Below are 26,145 nucleotides of genomic sequence, written 5' to 3'. Positions count from 1 at the left end.
CAAGAGAATTAACCTGATGCCTACGTTGATCAGGTTTATCGGACCGTACAACAAATAGATCAATTTTCATTAAAAAAAAAAACCCAAAGTGAAACAACTAGCAACCATACACGGCAAGTCAAACTATAAATTTAAAATGAACTTCAATTTACAAAATTCCTTAGAGGGACTAGTACAATTAGTATATATATGTCTCTGATTTATCCAGAAATACCGAATAGAGTTAAGACGTTGAAACCACAGGCATAGTCAATTTTTTTCATATTTCCAGAAATATACTTAACTTTCACGGAAATTACACATGTTTATCCGGTCATGATTTTCTTTTTACCTATTCAACATGTGTTTCCGGGAATTTAAGAAATGTCAACAATGCAAGAAGTAGATAATTATTTTGGTTTAATTCTCATAGATCTTTTAATTAAGAAAATAAATTGGACTTGTCAACACAAAATCACTTCCTTACATGCAGCAGGTTTTATTTGTAAAAGATGACGAAGTCAGCATGTAGACTGTATAGTTGCTATCCAAATTTACAATTTTTACTTATTTTTATGCCCAATTTATATGCATTATGTTTTCTGGTCTGGGCGTCCGTCCGTGTGTGCGTCCGTCCGTCCATCCTCATCCGTTCGTGCGTTCGTCCGTCTGTCCTGCTTTAGGTTAAAGTCTTTGGTCAAGGTAGATTTTGAAGAGGTTTAAGCCCAATCAACTTGAAACTTAGTAAGCATGTTCGATAATCATGTTCCCTATGAAATGATCTTTCTAATTTTAATGACAAATTAGAGATTTTATCGAATTTTTACGGTCCACTGAACATAGAAAATGATATATCGGATGGGCATCCATGTATTTAGGACACATTCTTGTTTTTAGTTTTAAATAATATTAAATAATTTATCAATTGGGCCACATTATTGACATACATGTACCAAAGAGTATTTAAAAAAAAAAATGTTGCATTTTTCATCATTGTTGAGACCAAATATTAGTTACAATGAGTTATGCCTATAGATTTTATATTTGATTGATTAGATGTAAATATGTTGACACTGGAAGCAGGACAAATCGCCCCACTGGCAAAACACCCCACACCAAATGGCCCCACTTTTTCACCAACTCGCCCCACTTTAAAAAAAAATCGCCCCAATCTGGTTTACCAACTCGCCCCACTTTTTAAAAAATCGCCTCACTTGTGAAAAGGGTTAAATCCCGTTAACTTTTCCCCTGTCAACTCGCCCCACTTATTCAAAATCTACTTCAATATATAAATTTTAGTTCTACCAACTAGCCCCACTTAAATGAAAACTAATCTTCACAGAATACAAAAAAAACCCGAAATTTATTTAACCTATATTTTTTAAATCAAATGATGTTTAACATTCTTAAAATATAAATGCAAATACATTTTCGTATCATAACGTTATGTAAGCTTAGTTATTTGTATAACAATTGAAAAGAAACCTGTTAATTGTATCATAATCATACAATTTAAGGATTTCAATTAACATTAATTTGCTTTTATAGCCCTTCACTAAGGTTTCATAGGTATTGAAGTGGGGCAGGGACATAGATATACACCAGGATTGCATCTTTTTTCATAAGTGGGACAAGTTGGCACTAATAAATTCATCGTGGACAGGTTTATCTATTTGTCATGAGTGGGGCGAGTTGGCAGACCTTATTTCAGCAAAATTTAAACCCTTTTCATAAGTTGGGCATGTCTTCCAACAATGTCCTTTTACACTTTTTAATAAGTGGGGCGAGTTGGTAAACAAGATTGGGGCGATTCTTTAGAAAGTGGGGCGAGTTTGTGAAAAATCGGGGTGATTAGGTGTGGGGCGATTTGTCAGTGGGGCGATTTGTCATGGATTCGTTGACACTTTATCTTGTTTTGCATATTTGTTTTTGTTATTTTTTTTTAGTCTGAAATAACTGCTATGTTATCTTTTTTTATATTAATACTATATAACTTTTAAAGACCACTGAATGAAAATATAATGTAAAACAATTTAAAATTTCCAATTTGTCTTATAGTATTACAATGCAAGCATTACAAGAAGTCCATTACTTGATGAAAAGTGGGTATCACACTTCGTCTAGTAATCATGGTAATGGTCTTCTGGTTTTATGAATACTACAATTTATGTTGCAAAGTATTGGGTCATTCCGTCCTAATGTCATTCAGCCCACAGTTGATCAGGCCAAAAAAATATAAACCCACAGGAGTCGAAATGAAACCAACAAACAAGTTCATACTATTGAGGTCTTTTAGGTTCTACAGTTTCAATCCTTGTGTTGTCTGTTTTTATTTTGGCTAAAGACTGGATCACCCCAGTTGTATCTTCTCTATTTTTTAATAGACATAGTGTCTGAACACAAATTTTCTTTTGAGCACTAAAACACTTTAATATCTCAAATTTATATGGCTGTTTTGATACATGTTTTTTTTATTATTTAAAATGAAATCATGAAATATGTCACACTATCTAACCTTAATGCTGTACTCCTTTACAAGTTTTTCAAAATCAGCTATCAGAAAGAAAGATAAACTTTCATTTTCAAACTAAAAAATAAGAGGTGTGACGGTGTGGTATAATTTGAATGAGAATATCTAGAAAAGTTTTCTTAACTATTTACATGTAATATGCTTCATTTAGATATGGAATTTCTGCTATATTTTTTGTATCATTATGAATGAAATTTTAGAGACATTTTAACCAAACTGCAAGTATATTCCTTTCAGTAATTGAAAAGAGGTCTTCCAGCTACAACTCAGCTCTAAATAAATCATAAAATTTGTATAGAAATTAATTAATGTAATAGTTTACATTGAGGATGTTTAAGTTAGATTGTATCGATTATGACAGTGACAATGCCAAATGTTAATGTTGCTGTAATTTCCTATTCACCACTCAATAATTTTTTTTGTTTAATTTATGTAAGTTTGATGAGCTGATTGTAAAATGTAACTTACAACTTAAAAAATAGGCTAAGTCAGATAAACCTAAAATGATAAAAAAAAAGAAGAAAATTTTTTTATGCCCCACCTACGATAGTAGAGGGGCATTGTGTTTTCTGGTCTGTGCATCCGATTGTTTGTTTGTCCATTCATCCGTTCGTCCCTACGTCTGTCCCGCTTCAGGTTAAAGTTTTTGGTCAAGGTAGTTTTTGATGAAGTTGAAGTCCAATCAACTTGAAACTTAGTACACATGTTACCTATGATATGATCTTTCTAATTTTAATGCCAAATTAGAGTTTTTACCCCATTTTCACGGTCCACTGAACACAAAAAAATGATAGTGTGAGTGGGGCATCCCTGTAGTGGGGACACATTCTTGTTTCTGTTCCTTTAATCACAAATTACAATTCTGTTTATTAAGGTATTGGTTACAAGTGATGCAGCAGGACAACAGTGGAATTCCAGTATATGGGACCCAGTAGCAGGAACCAGTTTGTTGACATTTAAAGGCAGTACATCTGCACCACATACACTATCTATACTCAACAATGAATATATTCTTGGTGCTTTACCAACAAAGTCTGTCATTCAAGTCTGGTCGCTTCAGAAAACAGTAAGGTTTAAGACTAAGCACGTACAGGGTTTTGTGATGGATATGAATACTAGCTTTTGAAAAATATCTTGCAGTAATTTGAAACTATAGTTGCCAATTTTTGAAGATTAGATATATCATTATAGACTTGGCATATAAAGAATCTATTGAATGTTGGATTTCTTTAGTAATTTGAACATAATTTTAATTGTTGTTGTCACTCAGTTCTACATGTTCTATGAATGTATCCAGGGGATAACACTGTTCACAATTTTTTACACCAGATTTTTTAAATATGCATCTAAGTAGCCCAGTTAAAAAATTTAGTTGTTACTTTTATGCTATATGCATTAAACAACATCGTAGCACTTTATAAATTTACTAACAAACTTAGTTTAAAACAAAAATGTTATCTACATCAAAATGTTGATCCTTGATGAAATCAAATGTTAATATTGGTACAGAAATTTTAGTGAGAAAAACAGAAGGGAAAGTGATTGCTAAGTCTCAAGTTAGCTCACTAATGGTTTATAACTGGCTGACAAATAGAAAAACAATTCAGTGTCAGTTTGTCACAGATTTTTTTTTTATGTTTTAGAAAATATCTTAAGATTATCTATCCGCTATTTACAGGACAACACACAAATGCAGATCGTTTGTCCTGGTAGAGTAACCTCCCTTACAACAACACCAGATGGAAATTATTGTATTGCTGCAGTGTCAGAAAACATTCACATTTGGCAGGTATCTATATTTCCAATTTTTAATAATTTTTTTGTAATTCATCATGAATAATAAATGCAATGAAGAAGTTTATGAATTTACAATATTTATGGAGTTTTAAAGTGAACAAAATAAATGCAAAATTTAATTTTCAAACTTCTTCATAATGAATTTGATAAGTCTGACTAATAATTGTGAGTTAAACTGGCATATCATTTTATGTTTGTAGGTGTGTACAGGTCATTTATTGACAGTTCTGAGTCGTCATTATCAACAAATTAAATGTATTAAATGTACAGATGATGGAACCTGTTTTGTTACGGCTGGTGATGACAATTTAGTGATAGCTTGGAATTTGGCAAAGTATGAATATAAAAAAGGAATTTTAAATTTGTACACCAAGGTTCTGGTGTTGACAATTTAAGCATAGCTTAGATTTTGGCAAAGTATAAACAAAATAAAGGAATTTTGCATTTCTTCACAAAGGTTTAGAATGGAATTCCTGAATATTTTAAAGAATGAGATAGAAATGGCAAATAAAAAGTTGAGCAACAAAGTATTCAGTTATGAGAATATGATGCAATTTTTATTTTAATAAGTGTAAATCTCCTGTTTCAGTAGAGTTTGTCTGTCACATATAGGCTTATGAAATAGTTTGACACTGAATACTCAGGTTTACAAATATTGCACTAATTTTCATTAGCTGTAGAAACATTTTGGTGCAGAGTATATGAAAAAAAGTATTATTTATTATTAAGTCCAATAAAGTGAAAAAAATATTTTTTGACCTTTTTGGTTTATGTTCTTTCGAACATAATCTGCTATAATTAATAAAGCTTTGTTGTTTAGTTAAAAAATGTGAAGTTAAGATTATTTAAATTACTTAAGCCTTAGCTATGTAAGCTTACTGAAATTTTTGTAAATAAATTATGATTTGTTTCAGAGTTTTAGCTGACTGTGGTAATCCTAGTCATCAAGTTGAACCAGACCATGTGTGGTCCCATCATTCACTTCCTGTCACAGATCTATTTATAGGTTCAGGTGGAAACCGAGCTAGAGTTGTGTCATCTTCTCTGGATCAAACTTGCAAGGTAGTTTTGTAGAGGCAATATAAATGATGTTAAAACGTTTAAGTAATTAGATTGATTGATAGTTGTTTGCTTTATGTCCAGTGGCAAATTTTTCATGTTCTGGATAATTGCCATGAAGCTATTGATTAAAAAATAATTACAGGTAAAAGCTATATAGAATTAAATTGCCAACTTGATAATCGATTACAATGGAATAGTGATACTAATAATAATTATGTGGTAACAAAGCAAAATATTTAGATATGTGATTAATGAGGCAATTTTTTTTTTTTGCTAATTGGTTTGATAAAAAGATAAATCCTTTTGAAAAAGAACAGCAACAAAGTTAAATACCTAATATGACAGTCAGTTTACTAAATTATATATTGTACGCTGTCTTCAAACTGACATTGCATATTGTACTTGACATTTTCCTCTTTGTTTACACAGATGTATGACCTTGTCAGTGGTGACCTTCTTTGTAACCTTGTATTTGATGTCAGTATCACATCTGTTACCATGGATACAGCAGAATATCGTTTGTTTGCTGGTGGAAGCAATGGAGTCATTCACTGTATTGACATGTTTGAAATGGTAATATTTTTGTATTGAATCTGAAAAAATGTTACGTTAAACAAGTGGCAAAGTTGTTTCTATAATCTACACCTCATATCTCATGTAAAATTATTAGGGAGCATATTGTTTAGCACCTGTCCGATAGGGCTTTTATCCTACCATCCAACATAAGTTAAATGGTTTGTCCTGTAAATAACCCTTTCTGTTTTTCAAGCTAATTTTAAGATAAAACTTTTATATCATGCAGTGTGTTAGTAGATATACTATAGATATGCATATTATCAGGATTTTGTTTTTCTTTAAATTAATCACAAATAACATGATATTGAACTTTATGCTGAATAGCAAAGAATGATACTTCAAATATGTCATATACTCCTATTTTTAAAGCATAAAGAAAATATTATTATTGATGAAATAACTCTAGAGTTGATTATCGAGCCTTCACAAAGATAAAAAAACACCAGATATGTTAACTGCATGGTGAAATTAAACTCTAATGATGTTCATTTATGTATGTTTGTCTATAGCCAGTGCAAAAAGAAAGACACATAGAAAAAGAATCAGAAGACATAACATGTTTTGAAGGTCACAAGTAAGTTAACATACTAGGGTGAAAATATTTTTATGGTTTATCTACATTAAATAGTGGATTAAAGAATTGACACTCTGCATGTTACTATCTGCCACTATGTGTAGTGGTATATATAGTGGTATATATAGTGGTTGTCTACTGTAGGTAAAGGAAGTTTACTTTGATTGCTTTAAAAATTTTGTTTAATTTATATTGACATTTAGGCCACTTTTTTTATTAGTTAGTTTACGGGATTCTTCTTGAAAAAGGAAGGGTAGGAGGACGAAAAAAAATAAAAAATAAAAATAATGAAAAAATAAAGGGTAGGAGGTCGAAAAAAAAATTAAAAATAAAAATTGGAATTAATACTGTTTTTTTTTTACCAAAAATGGAGAGAAACAAACAATGACATTACTCTATATAATAGTATTATACTAACCATGTACAGTACTCGCAAGGACATACTGAGAGACATGACCGACACAGTCTTCGCCCGACATGGGGTTACCGACACAGTGGCCGACACAGTGCCCGACGTGTCAGGTTAATTAATCTACCTAACACCTGCGGTGTTTGACCTCTTCACACAACTATTCAAAGTCATAAACGACACCTGATTTTACGTATGGACAGTGATCAGTTCTTATCAGTTATTTTACCTGTAGCTGCATCTCGATAAGATATTTATAGAAATGTATTCATGGTGTATTTTTGATTTGTATTAATTTATTTTTCAGGTTGAATGACAGATTTTACAATCATTTTTTTTTTTGTTGATTACCTTTAAAATTTCGTCATAATTATGAAAAGCCTTCGATTACGCTATTCAAAACTGACGAATTACTCTCGTGAAACCACGTGTCGTGTGATTTAATGGGAATAATATTTTATATGTAAATATTTCTTTTCGATTTTAAACTTTTCCCGAGTACCTTTTTTTCTTTTGAATGAATGAAGATTACGATGTTTTTCATTGGTGTTTGTTGTTTTGTTTATTATCATAAAGCAATATTTGGTGTATATCCTTTTGTTTGATTTACTGTTAATCAATACGCATGTACGAAAAGGAAGCAGACGATTTGTGTAGACTGTGTACGACCACGTGTAGTGTGATTTTAAAATAGGAAGTTAATTCTTGTGTATTTATTTTCCACAAAAAAACTGAAGTAGACAGTTCGTTTGTTTATGTGTTACATATTTGTTTTTCGTTCATTTTTTTACATAAATAAGGCCGTTAGTTTTCTCGTTTGAATTGTTTTACATTGTCTTATCGGGGCCTTTTAATTTTATAGCTGACTATGCGGTATGGGCATTGCTCATTGTTGTTAGCCGTACGGTGACCTATAGTTGTTAATGTCTATGTCATTTTGGTCTTTTGTGGATAGTTGTCTCATTGGCAATCATACCACATCTTCTTTTTTATTGTTCAAGTAGCAAATAACATAAATTTATAACCCGAAAGACGAGATCGTGTGTCTGTTTGGTTTATTATGTAATAAACCACAGGTACTCTGGTGGGCAGTTGATATAATTATTTTTATCTTTCTTGTTCATTCGTAAAATAAAAGGTATTACTGGAATCGATATTTTAATCATTTCTAGAAGAAGAAAAATGCAATTAACTATGACCCCCTTTATAACTATTCACGCCCGTAAATTGAAACTTTTTTTTAGTCATTATACGGACATGGATATTAAATTGCTGATATCTTGAAAACAGATAATTATTGATACCGAAGTTAATTTTTTAACACAAATGTACAGGAAATTCTAAAGGTATTCTAAAATCTGATTTCTTTGTGAATACTATACTACGACTTGGACTTTTGCCATTTATTAGACAAACTTATCCAGATCAGCACAGATTTCAACAAGACAATGACCCAAAACATCGTTCTAATCTTAGTAAGAGGTTTATGCAGGAAAATGAAATTAACTGGTGGGATATTTGGCCTTCTGAAAGCCCAGACTTTAATCCAATTGAAATGGTTTGGAGTATGATGAAGCAGCGGTTAAATAAGAAAAAACTTTCAACTAAGAATGATCTAACCAGTGGAATTAAGGATTTTTGGAAGAATGACTTAACTGTTGAACGATGCAACACTTTTATAGACCACAATTTCAAGGTATTACCAGTGGCTGTGTTTATTGGTGGACGTGCAACAGGGGATTTACCAAAAAAGATTTTCCCAGAGAGATCAAGGTCGAGGTCATTAAGTTATTTTAATGATCAGTTTGATTTAGAAGAGGTGAAAGAGAGACTTGCAGCAGTGAAATACTGATTTAACATAAAAACAGAGTCATAAATAAACAGTCCTTTTAAGGACTACCAAATTATTCAAAAAGAGTCTACAATGTTGTAGTTTGTATGATGAGTGTCTTCAGATACATATTACTGTAATTAATTCTTGAAGTCCTTCTTCTCTATTCCATAACTTTAATTTATTTGTCTTTTCTTTATATTTGAACACCTCAAAATATTTTTTTGGCTCATGTTTCAATATTCTAAATTTCCCCATCTAAACCTATATTTTAGTTCACCAATATTCTCTATTCTTGTTTTTTTTTGTTTGCTAGAACGATTTTCTCTATACTTTATTTTTTTTTGCCTATTCATGCTATAATTCTATATTCTGAATATGAAATAATTAAATGTAGCACCCTTCTTCTGTAAAACAATATTAGGCAAAAAACAAATAAACAAAATAGAAATAAAAAGAAATAAAATTAATAAAACTAAACTAAAAAAGCATATATCATGTTAAAAAGGTCATTTTCTTTATTGAAATAATTGAAACATTTATTTTCTTCATCCCCTTTGGATAATATTATTTAGTACCTGTAAAAGAAGCAAAATTCGAAATTATTAGCTGATAAGATATTTGTAAACAAGGTTTTATAGTTATCATGGTTATGTAATCTAACAGTTTATCAGTCATGCTCCTTGATTCAGGTAACCTTAATTGCTAAACAGCATGAGATCACACCTGGTTTTTGTGTCTGTCCTTAAGACTGTCATGTCAGACACAATGTCTCTCAAAGTTATCAATCTCAGCATGTCCTTAAGAGTACTGTATGCAGATCGTTTCATAATTGGTATTAATTCTTGCTGTTAAAGTGTTTTAATTTAAATTAAATGTGTTACAAGGAGTCCAATGTCAATATAGATTGATGAAAGCAGATATATATATATATGTCCCTGATGAAAGGGAAGTGTCTTTTCCAATTGCATTTCTCTTTGTTCTGTGTATTTATTTATCAAATTTAGATCAGGGAGTGACAAAATTCCTCATAACACAATACAATCTTATTGAGGAAATACTATATGCGCTCTGCATGTCATATGCCTTCATATGTGGTACATGAAAACATGTCCTTTTTAGGCTTTTATGCTATTTTACACTGCTAAGTATTAGCTTATATCTCGAAGTGTCCTGTGATTGTCCCTTTTTATAAATGTTGAAGTGATTTTAATTGTCAGGAATTCTATAACAGTAATACATGTTCTGATTTTGTGTTGGGATCTTGTTCACCATATCCCATCTCTGTTCTATTAAGTCTTAATGGGTACCGTGGGATGGTATTTAGGTATTTATATAATAAGGCCAATTAATCAGACACCCATCCCTGGCAGCAAGTTAAAAGATCGATCCTTCCCTTTAGTGAAGTCTGGCAAGGCTATTTAAAAACAAATCTGGGATGCCAGGAAGCCTTGACAGACGTCATAATATTTGGACTAGTACCTCATATGTGTAATGGAACTAAAACAGCCCCTTTCGACGGGTTTCAGACTTTCTGATCAACACTTGAACCAAAGTTGACACGCCGTCAACCTCACTGACTGTCTGAAACAGGGGTCCGACCTTTTAAACCAAAATTCCCAAACGATCATTTTTATTATTCATGACTGCGATGTTCATTTTTTTCAACCACTAGATTTACACCGAAACTCTCCAACAATTAATGTGTAAATCTAAGTAAGTATTGTTAAATCGTATCTGGTCCTCCATTTTCAACTGGTTCCTTTTCACTGCATTAGATCATGATGAAACGTTGACTGAACAGGGAACCACCTTTCAACTGGTTCCTTTTCACCACATTAGATCATGATGAAACGTTGACTGAACAGGGAACCGCACGGGATTTTCGAATCCACTCCGAGGGTATTCCGACTGGAAGAAGAAAGACCGATCTTTTTTATCATGTTTTTATTTTTATTTGTACTTCTTCAAACAGAAAAGGGTCGGCGGAATTAAAAAAAATCTTCAAAATCGTTTTTATTTTTATTTTAATATCTTGAAAAACAGGGTTGGCGGATCCGTAAACCAACAAATAAAAAAAAAGTGGCCTTACTATCTAGCATTATAGATACACAGATTTGCAGGGGACAAAATAATTATCAAATTATTATTTTTAATGAAAAAAATGGAGGTATGGTATGTTTGCCAATGACACAATTACTTACCAGAGTTTAAATGACAAAGATAAAAGCATTTATAAGTTACCATACAGCCTTCAACATTGAGAAAAATGCATGCCATATACTATTTTTTACACTCTTTTCTAGAAGTATAACATTGAAATTTAAATAAAGGTCTGTTAACTTTGCAATACCATCCTATTTTGATTACAGAAGATGTAAAAATTACAATTACATTTTCTATTGAAAACAAGTGACTTGCTTGTAACTATGAATATTGCTAATTTTATTTTTCTCCCCACAGAAAATAAGTAACATGTTTGTGTGTAGTAATGATAATAATATATAATTTTTTCTCTCCACAGAAAACAAGTGACGTGTTTGTGTGTGTCTATTAATGGTGGTAAATTAATATCAGGCTCTGATGACTGTAATGTTAAAATCTGGGATGTTTTCAGTGGACAGTGTACAAAAACTTTAGATCATAAAGGTAAAGAATGATCTATAGAATTTTGTAAAAATATCAATCATAAGGTTTAATGAAATTCTTAATATAATAAAATCTCATGTGATAAAGGTTACAGAAGAATATAGAGATAGGATGCACAATCTTGAGATTATACAAGTTATAGGAGTCTGACAAATAGATGGTATACATTAAGGATTTGGATCAAAATTTTAATGAAAATTGAGGTCGCTGTACTCGTTTTCATACTACATAACAAAATAGTTAATTTACTGTACACTGTTTTATTGAGCAAAATTATCGGACTTATCTCCCCTGATATAACTAGTTTAAAAAGATTTGAATTAATAGAAATATGAAATTCTTTAAGATTATCATAACAAGTATAACAAATATTCCTTCAATTAAATGAATTCCATTCCTGTTGCTTTGCTAACTTCAGTAAAAATCTATATTATTGCCATATTTAATCAAAGATAAATTTACACCACAATTGTTTAACTAACAAATATATCAACTTATCTATTTCAGGAATGTTAACCAATGTTTTCTTGATACCAACCCCTCCAGCGCTACTGGATTTGAACACTCCCAGAAATTGCATCATCAAACCATTCCAGCGCCATCTTTACATACCTGGAGAACAAACTGACGAGTCTGATGGCACTGTTACTATGATGTTTAATCATTCAGAAAAGGTACTGGTTAATATATTTCATGCAAATTTAATAAGAGTCACATGACACTATTTTTTTCTATTCTTCCAATGAACTATCAAGCCTCTTTGTTTATTTTTCTGTTTGTCCAGTTTTTATTCATTAATTTTGGTGGATACCACTTTTGTATTTTGGGAAAAAGTTTAATTTTTTTTAATATTTTTCTTTTGTTTGCCAAAAACTTGAAAATATAATAACGATTATTCATCAGATTTGACCATTGAGAAGTTGTTCACTACATCAAGTGTAATTTTGTTTTTTTATGCTCTGCCTATGAACAGAATGTCTAATTGGTCTTTGTGTCTGCCCATTTGTCTGTCTGTCCTTTGTTGTATTTGATATGCAGAATTATTGTTCACATTTCTTTTTGACTTGTTTTCCTGACCTTGGAAGACCAAAACAATCTGTAATTTTCATCAAATTAAATTCTTTGTTTCTAACTGGAATGTTTATGTACCTAAAATGTTAATCATTAATTTGTATGCAAAAACGGTCTAGTGAAAAGATTTACATAATAGATTACTGAATGGCCCTGTAATAAATACAAGTGTGAGATTAAATTGGCTATGTGGGAGTTGTGTTTTATAGATTATTTGTCTTCATTTTAATAGTAAGTTATGGTAATATAAGAATAAAAAACAATCTGTTGATGTTGACAATTGATCTATTGATATAACTATGATAACTATAGGGTGACATTATAGATATTGATTATAGGCAGTTAACATTGGTTGTCAATCTTTTCATCTAAAACAATTGAATGTCAGTTGAAGATAATTGATGTTATCTAGTAGAGTAGATAAATATTGCATCAAAGGGGAAGGATTATATATTCATACCGTACTCTTCCATTAAAATTTCCACACAGTTTAAAGAACAATCTCTGGTTATGTAATGATTATTGTATTATAGATCTGTATTTAGTTCTTTCCCTCAAACATGCTTGAAATTTTCTTTAATAAGCAGACTTCAGATTTCAATATACAGAGTATTATACTACATATTTCTACGATCTATGTAGCATAAGTGTTAACTTTCCAAACACCTAAAGAAGTTGACCTCTCCCCCCACAAAAATGTTATGGGGTAGATTTACTGTAGCACCATTTTTTGTGGCATTTCATAGGCTAATTACTTTTATTTCTTGTAACAACCATATTTTATTTTGATGTTTAACATATAGAACTGATTCAGCAACTGATTTATTAGTTCTTAACTAACATTCAGACAGTTCAAAGTCGTAACCCAGTCATGTCTTTGTTTTTTTTTACAATATAGTAATGAGCAATTATATTGTTGTAAAATTCACATCTTAAGTCAGATTTTTATTTTTAACATCGAAATCTTTTTTTAATTTCTGCATTACTGACTGCAACACAAGCCAAGTACTAGTATTAGCTAAAGATGACAAAATGGAAAAACTTTTGAATGAACCAAAGGCAAGTTCAACCCTGTTTAATTTGGATCTTAGTATTTCATTGAAATCAGGATGTTTATTTACAAAATCTAGCTGATAATCCTGAAACTATGATTAAAGAAAATGCTTCCATATCTTCAATTCAATAGGCCAATTCACGAATAGTTTGGCCATATTGAATAGAGGGCAGATTTTTTTGAATGAGGTGGAAAAAGTATGAAAGTATAGGAAAGTCTATGCATGTTTCCAAGCATCTGCTCTGTTTTAATGGTTTCCCGTATTTCTCACAACATTTTTACCTCCATTATGAAAATCTGCCCCAAATCCAATATGGCCAAACTAACTGTGAAGGGGTCTATTCTTTACTTGCCAAATGTTTTTTTTTTTTAAGGTATGAGAGTATACTATTTGTGCCAAAATATATTTTGCACAGCATTATGACCTCTTTCAAATGACATCAGCCCCATTACCCGTCTTTTACACATTTTCACTTTGTATCAAGAAGCACAGGTGCGAGACAAAATATATGACTCCATAACTATGAATACAGAAAATATGTAGTTAAAAATAAAGCCCATTGAAATAGAATCAGATAATGAAAAAAGAATATTGGAATAGAACACATGGAACAGCAGGGCAAAATGACACACGCAATACTGTACATTAATCTATTTATAGAATAGCATATTTTTCACTTGAATAAAGAAATAAAAATAAAAAAAAGTAGTATTTAGCCTTCATCTTTTTTTGTAATTAAATATAATGTTATTTGGGTTCTTCACAGGAGATATTGGTTCATGTTCCCTGTCTAGGTGACCAATCAAAATACTTGATTAGCCGGGATAGTTCACTAATAAGTATGATATGACAGTATAGTGACATCAATTACAATTGTTGTTTTTGGGGAAAGACAACTTCAAGCCGTCAATCCCCTATGGGGTTGGCCAGATTGACATACCCTCACGTCATTCATTTTGTTTCTGGTTTCGAAAACCCCCCAAAAATCTTACTGAGATTGATGAGAAGGAGACATAAAAATGAATATATTGAATTTATACACTTTTTCACACATTTCCTTTGTGTTTCTTGTGAAATTGTCATATTTTGAGCTCTCCCTTACACTATTTACGTTTCTTTTGCAATCCGGAAAAATCTATATTTTGAAATATTTGAAATATATCCAACCTACATACGCCTTATCGCTATTTGTTCGACATTACTGGATATCACACAGGTTCCCATAAAATTTTGACGTCATAAAACAAAATATCTGACGCCACAATGGAAAAGTGATTGTGTATGGCGTCAAAAGTTCAAGCGTCCAGGTCAGCCGGGATTAGCGATAAGGTGTATTGTAATGACGTAATAGATTTTTCAGTCCTCACTTTCCTCAAAAATTAACAATCTTAAGAGTACTGTCACAAAAAATGGAGAATGACCCTAGCCTGCAGTTCAGTGGTACACAATTAAAAATATTGTAGTTGTTGTTAAATGATAGGATTCAGTTGAATTTTAGATAATTAACTTTTATCTTTAATCAAATGTTTTGATTGAAAAGGTGCAATTCTCTTCCATTGGTTGAATGGATTGAATATTGTCAACCTTTAAACATGTTCTAGCTGTTTTTTTGTTAATTCATTGTATGTAGACTATCAAAGGATATCCCTCCCCCCTCCCCCCTCCCCCCCCTAAAAAAAAAGAAACAATTGCCGTCTTTCCCCTCAGAGCTCTTCAGCTCTTTGATTATAATTTGGAGGGTTGTGAGATCTAAATATATTTTAGATTAATCTTTGATTAGTGTTAAATGTATTTGTTAAATGTGAAAAAATGTCACATGATAATTGCCATGTTTCGTCTAGTCTTAAATATTTAATAAGTAATACAAGTCGATAAATCAAACAAATGCCATTTTGATGTTACATAAGGCCATTATACTTAATAAATAGATCCACTGGTTTTTATGACCGAGTTAAATTGATATATTGGAAAGCATTATATAAGTCTGCTATTTATAAATATAAATCATGGCTTCTTTCCTTTGATTTTAAGCTTATATGCATGTAATGATCGGAGCCTGTAGCTGTTATGCTTTGTAATGATCCGAGCCTGTAGCTGTTATGCTTTAATGCAAAAATATATTGATATAATTGTAAATGTTCAAATATATCCAAGACCATTAATACACAAGACAAGAAATATATTCAAAACCTGAAATAGAGTAATCAGTCCTATTCTTGGAGATTGAATGTTATAAATCAAAAAGGAGAGGTAGTGACTAATGATCAGTGAAATAAAAGTTAAGATTTAGGAAGATTTATTTTCTGCCAGGAATTCAAATGATTATTACAGACAATTAAGAGTTACTAGTTTACTAATGACTGTATATAGTAGACAGTATCGGTAGATCATGGTATTGTATTTGAAGATTCGTGTGTATCAAATGATTATTAGATGTGGCAAATTTAGATTACCAGTGATATATTAGCTCTGCTAGTAGGCTAGTAAACTTATATTCAAAACCTTCAAAACTTAAGTTGAAGCCCAAAATATTCAAAAAAGATACGATTATCATAATTCTAATGCAACAAAAAGAAAACACCCACAAATTATATATTGAAAAAATACTTGATGTGTGTGCTGGTGTACACAATTTCAAACTTTTAATTTTAAAATTTTTTCCTTAAAATTTATGCATCATCAAATCAAAATAAATATAACACGCTGTTGCAGAAGAAGTTCATGTAGTTCAGGTTTAACTCATAAACCTCTGTAAATTTATTGTATGTTTTCAATTTTTTAAAAAAAAAGGAAGAGAGAAAAAAATAATTCAAAACAAATTAAAAAAAAAAAGAAATTAAAAACTATAGGATATAGTAACACCCTTATTGTTAAATATAATATATATGAAGCATTTTCATAGAACTGAACATTCTCGAAAAGTCTAACTTAGGTAATTGTTTTCTTTAAAGTCATAAGAAACGAGTGACCGGTGAAAAATAATGTTCTTCCAATTCTTGAACCTAAGCATACAAACATCATAAACTTAGTCTTCTGTGCACGAATTTATCATTTTTTTCGCATAAATTTCGTATAATTTTTTTTTCAATCGGTAAGTGTCACGTGTTGTGAAAATATGGCAGGTAATTAAAGTTCATGTTTTGAAGCCGAAGTTTAACAATTGTCACCTGTTTGTCAACAATCAACAAAAAAGCATGGAAATTGAGCACGTTTTTAACATGTAAATTTAGATAATAGTTTATTTTAAGGACATCCATGCGTATTGCCATCAACGGATTTTTACGAGATGGGTCACACTGAGGTCACTTTGCATACGGAAAATATGTTGGGGAAATTGCTTCCTGGAAGGAAGCAATTAAAATGAAGTAAACTTCTTCTAAATATGAATAAATCAAAGAATTTTATTCAAAAAAAAGTATATGTACATAAGTTTTATAATGAAAACTATCCATTGAGTTATAAAAAACATATACATTATTTTTTTTTAATTTGAGGTTTCTTATGACTTTAACTTCTAATTAATTAATTGTTGAGCTGTCATGTATATTCCTGCTGTTATGCCGTACAATGACACAGAACATACAGTAATTGCAAATTATAAGTTCATGTTTGGGTAATCATTTAGGAAATATTTTAAATTATTCAAATGAACTATGAGTCTTATTGGAAGAAATGTTGTAAGTTGTCAGATATTGATAGCAAACATGATACAAATAGTCACATACACAGTACAGGCAAAACTAATCCCATTACTTCTCCTGTAGATAAAAAAGTCAATTAGGAAAATCAGATCCTTGTATCCATTTAATATAGAGAGAAAAGTGACAAGGAATTTATTTACAAATCCATCAGAAGATTAAGTTTTTAACAAATTATTTCAGAAATAGGAACGTCAGTGTTAAACCTTAGCAGAGGTGCTTTCGTAGGTCAGATCTTAGTACAGTGTTTGAAACCAAGTTAATTTTAAAGAAATGAAATTCAGTATTAATAACAGTGCAAATGATTAATAGCATCTTTTATTCACTCCACATTTTATGTTTATACATCACATAAGCTGTCACTGTGACCTTAGGTTGTCTATGTTGAATTTAATCACAGTTTGTCTGAAGTCAATGGATGGGACCATTTAGAACTTGCATTTCTTTGTAAATTATTGAAGGCCATTTTTTTAATATCAAGATGACAAATAGTTCGATAAATGTGTATTGTTGGTTTGCTGTCAGATTATTGATCATTGATTATCTCGTATACTCTTTTATTGATATAATGTGTTAATGCTCTTTTTGATCAGCCATTTATCTGATTCCTGAACTGACTTTGACAACACAGCTAAGTAAGACTAACCTACAACCAATATTAACACATATACTCCCCAAAAAAGTTTATGAAAAGTCTTAAGTGGTAGGCAAATGTCAATTCCAGATTTTAAGCTCTCTGAATATGCATAAGGTAATATATTTATGGAACAACCAATCAGTGACCTGTTACCTGACTTGAGATAGGTGAACTACAAATCTAAATGTTCAACAAAGAGTAAATTTTCTATAAGCTCGTATGCAGGTTTTGGCAAAACCACCACTACAAATATCCATGAAAATAACAACTTTTTCATCAATCCATGTAAATTGGTACCAACTAAAAAAAACAAATCTTCAGTAACATATGAAGGACAAGATAATAAATTTGGTTATTTGTTACTAGTATCCTTGACTTATGACTGCCCATTAATTTCCTGATACAGTAATAATATACATTAAATAAGTATTTAATATCTTTAGTCATTGATAAGAGATTTATTTACCAAACTGACACTTTCTGCAAAATTGATTTAATATTGGAGTAAATATTGTTACTTGTCTGATAATTATTAAAGCTACTGGTAATGATGTTTAAATGTCCTGTATGGAGCGAATTTGATTAAATTTGCATTTGTCGATGTCTATGAGGAAAAGTATGAACTACAAATAAAGAAATAATATGATTTATCAGAGAATCTATCCTGTAATGTCTGTTATTAATTAGAAATAGATCAGAACATTGTAAGGACACATGTTTCTAACTGGAAGTACAGTATCAAGACTGTAATCTTCCAATGCGTGCCTAATTTTAGTAATCATTTGCCTGTTCAACTGTCTTGTCCTTGTTATTTGCTTGTACATCTGCATTATATATATGTGAGTGTGTACATCTGTCTGCCCTTGTATTGTCAGTACATCTGTCTTATCCTTTGTACTGTTATATTTTCCTTTTAATTTGTCTGTGCATCATTTTTGTCTTCAATATTATGTTTGTCTGTCCATCTTCTCTGTCCTTTTATTTGTCTGTACGCAGACTTGTCCTTGCTATTTGTTTATATCTTTCTCACCCATGTTATTTGTCTGTTCACCTGTCTTGTCCATGTTATTGATGTTTACCTGTCTTGTCCATGTTATTGATGTTCACTAGTCTTCTTCATGTTATTTGCTTGTTCACCTGTCTTGTCCATGTTATTGGTCTTTTCACCTGTCTCGTCCATGTTTTTTGTCTGTTCATTTGTCTCGTCCATATAATTGGTCTGTCCACCTGTCTTGTCCTTGTTATTTGTCTGTTCACCTGTCTCGTCCTTGTCATTTGTCTTTTCACCTGTCTTGGTCTTGTTTCGTCTTTACATGTCTTGTCCTTGTTATTTGTCTGTTCACCTGTCATGTCCATGTTATTTGTTTGTTCAACTGTCTTGTCCTTTTTTTTGTCTGTTCACCTGTCTTGTCCTTTTTTTGTCTTCACCTGTCTTGTCCATGTTATTTGTCTGTTCACCTGTCTTGTCCTTTTTTGTCTGTTCACCTGTCTTGTCCAAGTTATTTGTCTGTTCACCTGTCTTGTTCATGTTATTTGGCTGTTCACCTGTCTTGTCCTTGTTATTTGTCTGTTCACCTGTCTTGTCCTTGTTGTTTGTCTGTTCACCTGTCTTGGTCTTGTTATTTGTCTTTACATGTCTTGTCCTTGTTATTTGTCTGTTCACCCGTCTTGGTCTTGTTATTTGTCTTTACATGTCTTGTCAATGTTATTTGTCTGTTCAGCTGTCTCGTGCATGTTTTTTGTCTGTTCACCTGTCTTGTTCATGTTATTTGTCTGTTCACCTGTCTTGTCCTTGTTATTTGTCTGTTCACTGGTCTTGGTCTTGTTATTTATCTTTACCTGCTTGTCCATGTTATTTATCTTTACATGTCTTGTCCATGCTATTTATCTTTACATGTCTTGTCCATGTTATTTGTCTGTTCACCTGCCTCGTCCTTGTAATTTGGCTGTTCACCTGTCTTGTCCTTGTTATTTGTCTGTCCACCTGTCTTGTCCTTGTTATTTGTCTATTCACCTGTCTTGTCCTTGTTATATGTCTGCTAACCTGTCTTGTCCATGTTATTTGTCTGTTCACATGTCTTGTCCTTGCTATTTGTCTGTTCACCTGTCTTGTCCTGGTTATTTGTCTGTTCACCTGTCTTGTCCTTGTTATTTGGCTGTTCACCTGTCTTGTCCTTGTTATTTGTCTGTTCACCTGTCTTGTCCTGGTTATTTGTCTGTTCACCTGTCTTGTCCTTGTTATTTGTCTGTTCACCTGTCTTGTTCATGCTATTTGTCTGTTCACCTGTCTTGTCCTTGTTATTTGTCTGTTCAACAGTCTTGGTCTTGTTGTTTATCTTTACATGTCTTGTCCATGTTTTTTGTCTTTTTACCTGTCTTGTTCATGGTATTTGTCTGTTCACCTGTCTTGTCCTTGTTATTTGTCTGTTCACCAGTCTTGGTCTTGTTGTTTATCTTTACATGTCTTGTCCATGTTTTTTGTCTTTTTACCTATCTTGTCCATGTTATTTGTTTTTTCCACTGTCTTGTTCATGTTATTTGTCAGCTCATTGATAGTTTGTCCTTTGATTTTACATCTATATTTTGTTTGGTGTTTTCTTGTGGTAGTGTTGACCTTTGGATTTTACAATCTTATATTCTAACCATCATAATCATGCATGTAATCTACTTGATATTATTTACCTAAATGTACCCTGTTTGGAAAAATCACATATGATTTCAGTATGCTATATAATTTTAACATTTATTCCTTATGTCTCAATTCATTCTTCTTTTTTTATCTATTGATAAATAATTTAGTTTTGGATGTAACACATGTTTGGATTGGCTGAATGCTTTTTATGTATCAGCTCATAGGCATAATTTTTTCATGTGACCATGATCATTATGATGCATTTAGGTTTTTTCATGATTACTCCTTCAAAATGGAATTAAGAATTGAATCATAAGGAATGACTTACATTTTCCTGTCTGTTCAAAATAACCTTAAAAATGTGGTGTGCACTAAGTAACACGCGACAGGTCATTCAGTTTGCACCACATTTTTTAAAACCATAGGAGTTGATTAATTTCCTTGTACAAAACCATTGAAAACTTAATTTTTAAATGTTTTTTTCAGATGGAATCTGTTGTTGATTATATGTCAGATGTTTCGTCATATTTGTCACAAGTAAGTACAGTATGAATATGTAGATTAGCAATCTTTTTTTAAATATTGATTTATAAACACTGATTAAATTTTGTGATTTAGCGAGTTGTGACCTATTTCAGTGGTTAATGGTAATTATTTGAAAGAATCAATATATCCCTACTCTGTATACATAAATTCTCTGTTTGATGTATTTATTTATTTGTCTGATCTTTAAGCCATGTTGTCTTGGCACAAGTAATTGCATAGTTAGAATTATGTTTTTGATCAGATTGTCTGATCTTACACAATCATATTAATTACTAATTTACTTCTAGTTCTTTTTATAATAATTTTTTAGAATTAGTTTTAGAAATCCTTGTCATAAAAACTCTTGTAAAAATATAGAAAGTTGACTTAGAGGTATAATTAGGTTATTGCAGTGCTGGGCCATTTGATGCTCCCAATACCTTATAGGTATTTCCATAATTTTTTGTCTGAAGTATGCATAATGAACGTTCATGATTATTTTCAATGGAATCATAAGTCAATATAGTATATTTCCCCCAATATAGGTTTTATATGAGAGAATGGAAAGGGGGAAGGAATATTCAATCTCATAAGTGGAAAACAAAATCAACAATACCATTGCAAAAAATTAAAGAGAAAAAAATCTTAAGACAAACAACAGTCTACAAAACATAAAATTTCTAACTAAAGACTGAGGAATTGATCCACATGAAAATGAAAACAAATATTGGGATGTGGTATGATTGTCAATGAATCAACTATCCATGAAAGTTAAACTATAAGCAACAACACAGCCTTTGAGAAAAACCCATACCCTAAAGTAGGCTATAAAAGGCCTTTACATAAAAAAATAGGAAACAATTCAATTGAGAAAACTAACTACCCAATTTATGAAAAAAACAATAAATGAAAACAGCCATGAACTAACAACAACTACTGAACTACAGACTCTTAAAGAATGTGATAGGGTTAAAGCATCTCCATCATGCAAAGCTCTGATTCCTTTCACGTATTTGGCTATACTTTTTGGAACTTTTGGATTATAGCTCTATATCTTTTATGTAAGCTTTGGGTTTCAAATATTTTGGCCACGAGCATCACTGAAGAGACATGTATTGTCGAAATGCGCATCTGGTGCAGAAAAATTGGTACCGTTAATGATTTTAGACATATTTGTGAGGGCTCAAACTTATCCCTAACCTTGAACAGTGTTGTTACAGCACAACATAAGAACAAACTATAATAATCAGTTGAAAAGGCCTCAACACATTAGATGGATACAAAGAGGATAAACATCTAACAAAACCACAGACTAGACATGGCCGGGTATTTATACACAATCAACAACAAACATATAACAAAACCACAGACTAGACATGGCCGGGTATTTATACACAATCAACAACAAACATCTAACAAAACCACAGACTAGACATGGCCGGGTATTTATACACAATCAACAACAAACATCTAACAAAACCACAGACTAGACATGGCCTGGTATTTATACACAATCAACAACAAACATCTAACAAAACCACAGACTAGACATGGCCGGGTATTTATACACAATCAACAACAAACATCTAACAAAACCACAGACTAGACATGGCCGGGTATTTATACACAATCAACAACAAACATCTAACAAAACCACAGACTAGACATGGCCGGGTATTTATACACAATCAACAACAAACATCTAACAAAACCACAGACTAGACATGGATGGGTATTTATACACAATCAACAACAAACATCTAACAAAACCATAGACTAGACATGGCCGGGTATTTATACACAATCAACAACAAAAAAGACACAAAATACAAATTTTAAACTACTCACAATGACTGACAGCTGGTTCAAAGTCAATACCATCTAATAAAAAAGATGTATTTACATTAGCTTAAAACATGTAAATTTTGTGATATTAAAGCTTGTTACTTGTAGAAATAATATCATTCTGTTTTGCAAGGTACAATTACAAGGGACGTGACAAAATCAGGGAAAATCATGATTGATGACAAAAATTATCAATATATTTCATCATAATTATAAGGGGATTAGTTTTGTTCATTGGCATGCATCTATACATCTATCTATACATGCTAATATTGGCTTTAATAAGGCAGAAAGAAGGCTCAATGTAAGTTTAGTCTTTCATCTTTTTATATATGATTAAGACAAATATTATTGTCTGTCAAAAGACTTAAAAATGGTAGACACATAGTCTATTTTCTTCATTGATGCTTGATGTTTAGCACATGTTTTAAGGCAATGTAAATTATGTCTTTTGGCATAACCTACTTTTTATTTGTCTTCATTGGTTTCTGCTGTTATATGTAATAATATGATTTCAGCAAACTAAGGCTATAAAGTAGCTATTGTGTTCAGTATTGGTTTCTGCTGATATATGTAATGATAGAATGAAATTCAAAACAGTGTGGCTGTGGCCATTTATTGACACATTAAATTCATTCATTGACTGGGACAATTTAGGTGAACGTTTGTATGTAAAGACCACTGCTCACTATGTACTTTTTAAAGACACTTAAACTATGGGGTCGCCAAAGGTTCTCAACACCTTAATAAAGTAATTCGAAAAATTAATCAGAAATAACACGATGTTTTGATTTATATCAATTATATAAATCAAAACATAAAGGTTATTCCTGATTGATTTTTCGAATTATTTTATAATTAAAGGCGTTAAGAAACCTTTGGTGACCCCACAGTTTAAATGTCTATCGTAGGTACGTCGTGAACAGTGGCCGTCACAGACAAACGTTCACGTAAATTGTCCCAGTCAATGGATGAATTTAATGTGTCAATCAATGGCCACAGCCACACTGTTTTGAATTTCATTCTATGACTTCAGCAAACCAAGGCTATAAAGTAGCTATTGTGTTCAGTATTGGTTTCTGCTGATATATGTAATGATATGTCTTCAACAAACCAAGGCTATAAAGTAGCTATTGTGTTCAGTATTGGTTTCTGCTGATATATGTAATGATATGTCTTCAGCAAACCAAGGCTATAAAGTAGCTATTGTGTTCAGTATTGGTTTCTGCTGATATATGTAATGATATGACTTCAGCAAACCAAGGCTATAAAGTAGCTATTGTGTTCAGTATTGGTTTCTGCTGATATATGTAATGATATGTCTTCAGCAAACCAAGGCTATAAAGTAGCTATTGTGTTCAGTATTGGTTTCTGCTGATATATGTAATAATATGACTTCAGCAAACCAAGGCTATAAAGTAGCTATTGTGTTCAGTATTGGTTTCTGCTGATATATGTAATGATATGTCTTCAGCAAACCAAGGCTATAAAGTAGCTATTGTGTTCAGTATTGGTTTCTGCTGATATATGTAATGATAGATCTTCAACAAACCGATGCTTTATAAGAGCTATTTTGTTTAGTAACCTTTATATGTCAGTATTCTCTCTATTACTAATTTAAGTAGTCCTTATATGATCTGTCTCTCTGCTATTATTTATCTTTGTATGTTTACAGATCACAGAAATATCAGACCCCGAGGAAGAACTCGCCAAGTGTAAAGAAGAAATAGCCATGCTGAAGTCCGCCAATCATAAACTCTTTCAATTTGCTGCTAAGGGAATTCTCCATCAGGAAGAACAAATTACATAAAATTGAAATGCATTTAAATGTTTTGTTGTTATTTTTAGACATCATTGTTTTTCTAATTGGAACCTCTATCATGCATTACGCGCATCTGGCGTAAATATAAAATTTAATCCTGGTATCTATGATGAGTTTATTTACTGTAAATTCTGAAATTATCGCATGCATGTATTATTGTGATTTTGTTATTTAAAACTTTTGAAAAAAATGCAATATTTATTTTTGGGATATTGAGAAATATCCTTTTTAATTCGAATAAAAATTTCAAAATGCGAGTTTAAAGTTTTGGGATTATAACCCTGTCACATTTTTCACAATAATAAAAGCATCGCAATAAATTCTGAATTTACTATAAACTGTACTGAATGTTTCATCTTATACCAAGGTGATATTGAAACTGACACAGAAAACTAAGGACAGGCCCAGGAAAAAAGGAGGCCCAATTCCTGCTTCCTTGTTGACACCCATTAAAAAATTCTCTAAGGATCTAATAAAAACAATCAACATGTACTCAAATCTATAAAACAAATAAGGATGTTGTGGTATAAGTGCCAATGGAACCCCCCATCCCCTCCAATTAATGTGGATGTAAGCAACTAGAAGTTACTGTATAACCTCAAAACTCATTACAGTAAGCTGTAAAAGGCATGGGAAAATTAAAGCAATTTGAATTAGAAAACTTATCTGTTATCTTTTGTAGATGAAACGCGTGTCTGGCGTATATACAAAATTTTGTCCTGGTGTCTATGATGAGTTTATTTATAACAAAGCAATTAACAAAAAACAAATATGACAGACATAGAATTATAATATCAACTTCATTACCTGCTTTTGACTTCACTTGGGACAGTTACACAGAATGTAATTAAAAAAATTGTGAAAGCCCTACATGAGAAAGTGTACTAATGTTTCAGCACAACATAAAAACAAACTAAAATTGAGTTTGAAATGGCTTTACTGAATCTGAATAGTTTGGTACAAGACACAAAAAACAACTAAAATGAAAACAAAAGACACATATGATTGTTCTAATGTATTCACATTCAATGAAAGCTAGACTATCAGTCAGTAGGATTTAGGGTAAAGACGTCACAAATAAAAGAAAATCTTGACATTGTGCAATCAAAAAATATAAACAAACAGTACCAACAAGATCAAGAATCATATGTTTACAAAATTATAGTAATACATATTTAGTTATACTTTTGTTTATCAAAAACAAAATCAATGTTAGCAATAAAAAAAAAAACAATAATTAATTTCGACAGTGTAGATCATGTAAGATTAAAACAAAGAATCAATAAGGTTACCAATGATTGTATCTAAATTTACATGCTCTACAAGCAATATCAAGGCAAAAATTAGGATGTGATATCCTCTTAAATACATAAAGAGAAGTTTAGCCAAACGAATATATTGTATCTACGAAAAAAATTAGTAAAAGTATTACAAAGAGGTATTAGATATCAAG

At 31.4% G+C, this 26,145-nt stretch overlaps 2 protein-coding genes across 2 annotated transcripts; one reads left to right on the top strand and one right to left on the bottom strand.

Moving 5' to 3' along the window:
• Positions 1–328: 328 nt before the first annotated feature.
• LOC143067569 (WD repeat-containing protein 18-like) lies at positions 329–24,692 on the top strand. The gene is made up of 11 exons (XM_076240914.1): positions 329–381; positions 3,384–3,575; positions 4,188–4,298; positions 4,507–4,640; positions 5,221–5,368; positions 5,798–5,941; positions 6,454–6,518; positions 11,283–11,407; positions 11,915–12,081; positions 20,987–21,037; positions 24,546–24,692. Exons 1-11 carry the CDS (start codon positions 364–366, stop codon positions 24,678–24,680), a joined length of 1,290 nt encoding a protein of 429 aa, XP_076097029.1. The 5' UTR covers positions 329–363; the 3' UTR covers positions 24,681–24,692.
• LOC143058282 (uncharacterized) lies at positions 19,155–20,135 on the bottom strand. Its single transcript, XM_076231787.1, has 2 exons — positions 19,913–20,135; positions 19,155–19,473 (listed from the first exon to the last, which is right to left on the bottom strand). The coding sequence occupies exons 1-2, from the start codon at positions 20,133–20,135 to the stop codon at positions 19,238–19,240; spliced, it is 459 nt and encodes a 152-aa protein (XP_076087902.1). The 3' UTR covers positions 19,155–19,237.
• Positions 24,693–26,145: the final 1,453 nt, after the last annotated feature.

The sequence above is a fragment of the Mytilus galloprovincialis genome, chromosome 1 (genome assembly GCF_965363235.1).
Source record: "Mytilus galloprovincialis chromosome 1, xbMytGall1.hap1.1, whole genome shotgun sequence".
Taxonomy (NCBI): domain Eukaryota; kingdom Metazoa; phylum Mollusca; class Bivalvia; order Mytilida; family Mytilidae; genus Mytilus; species Mytilus galloprovincialis.
The sequence above is the reverse complement of the archived record's forward strand: the minus strand, read 5'-3'. Positions and strand labels throughout refer to the sequence as shown.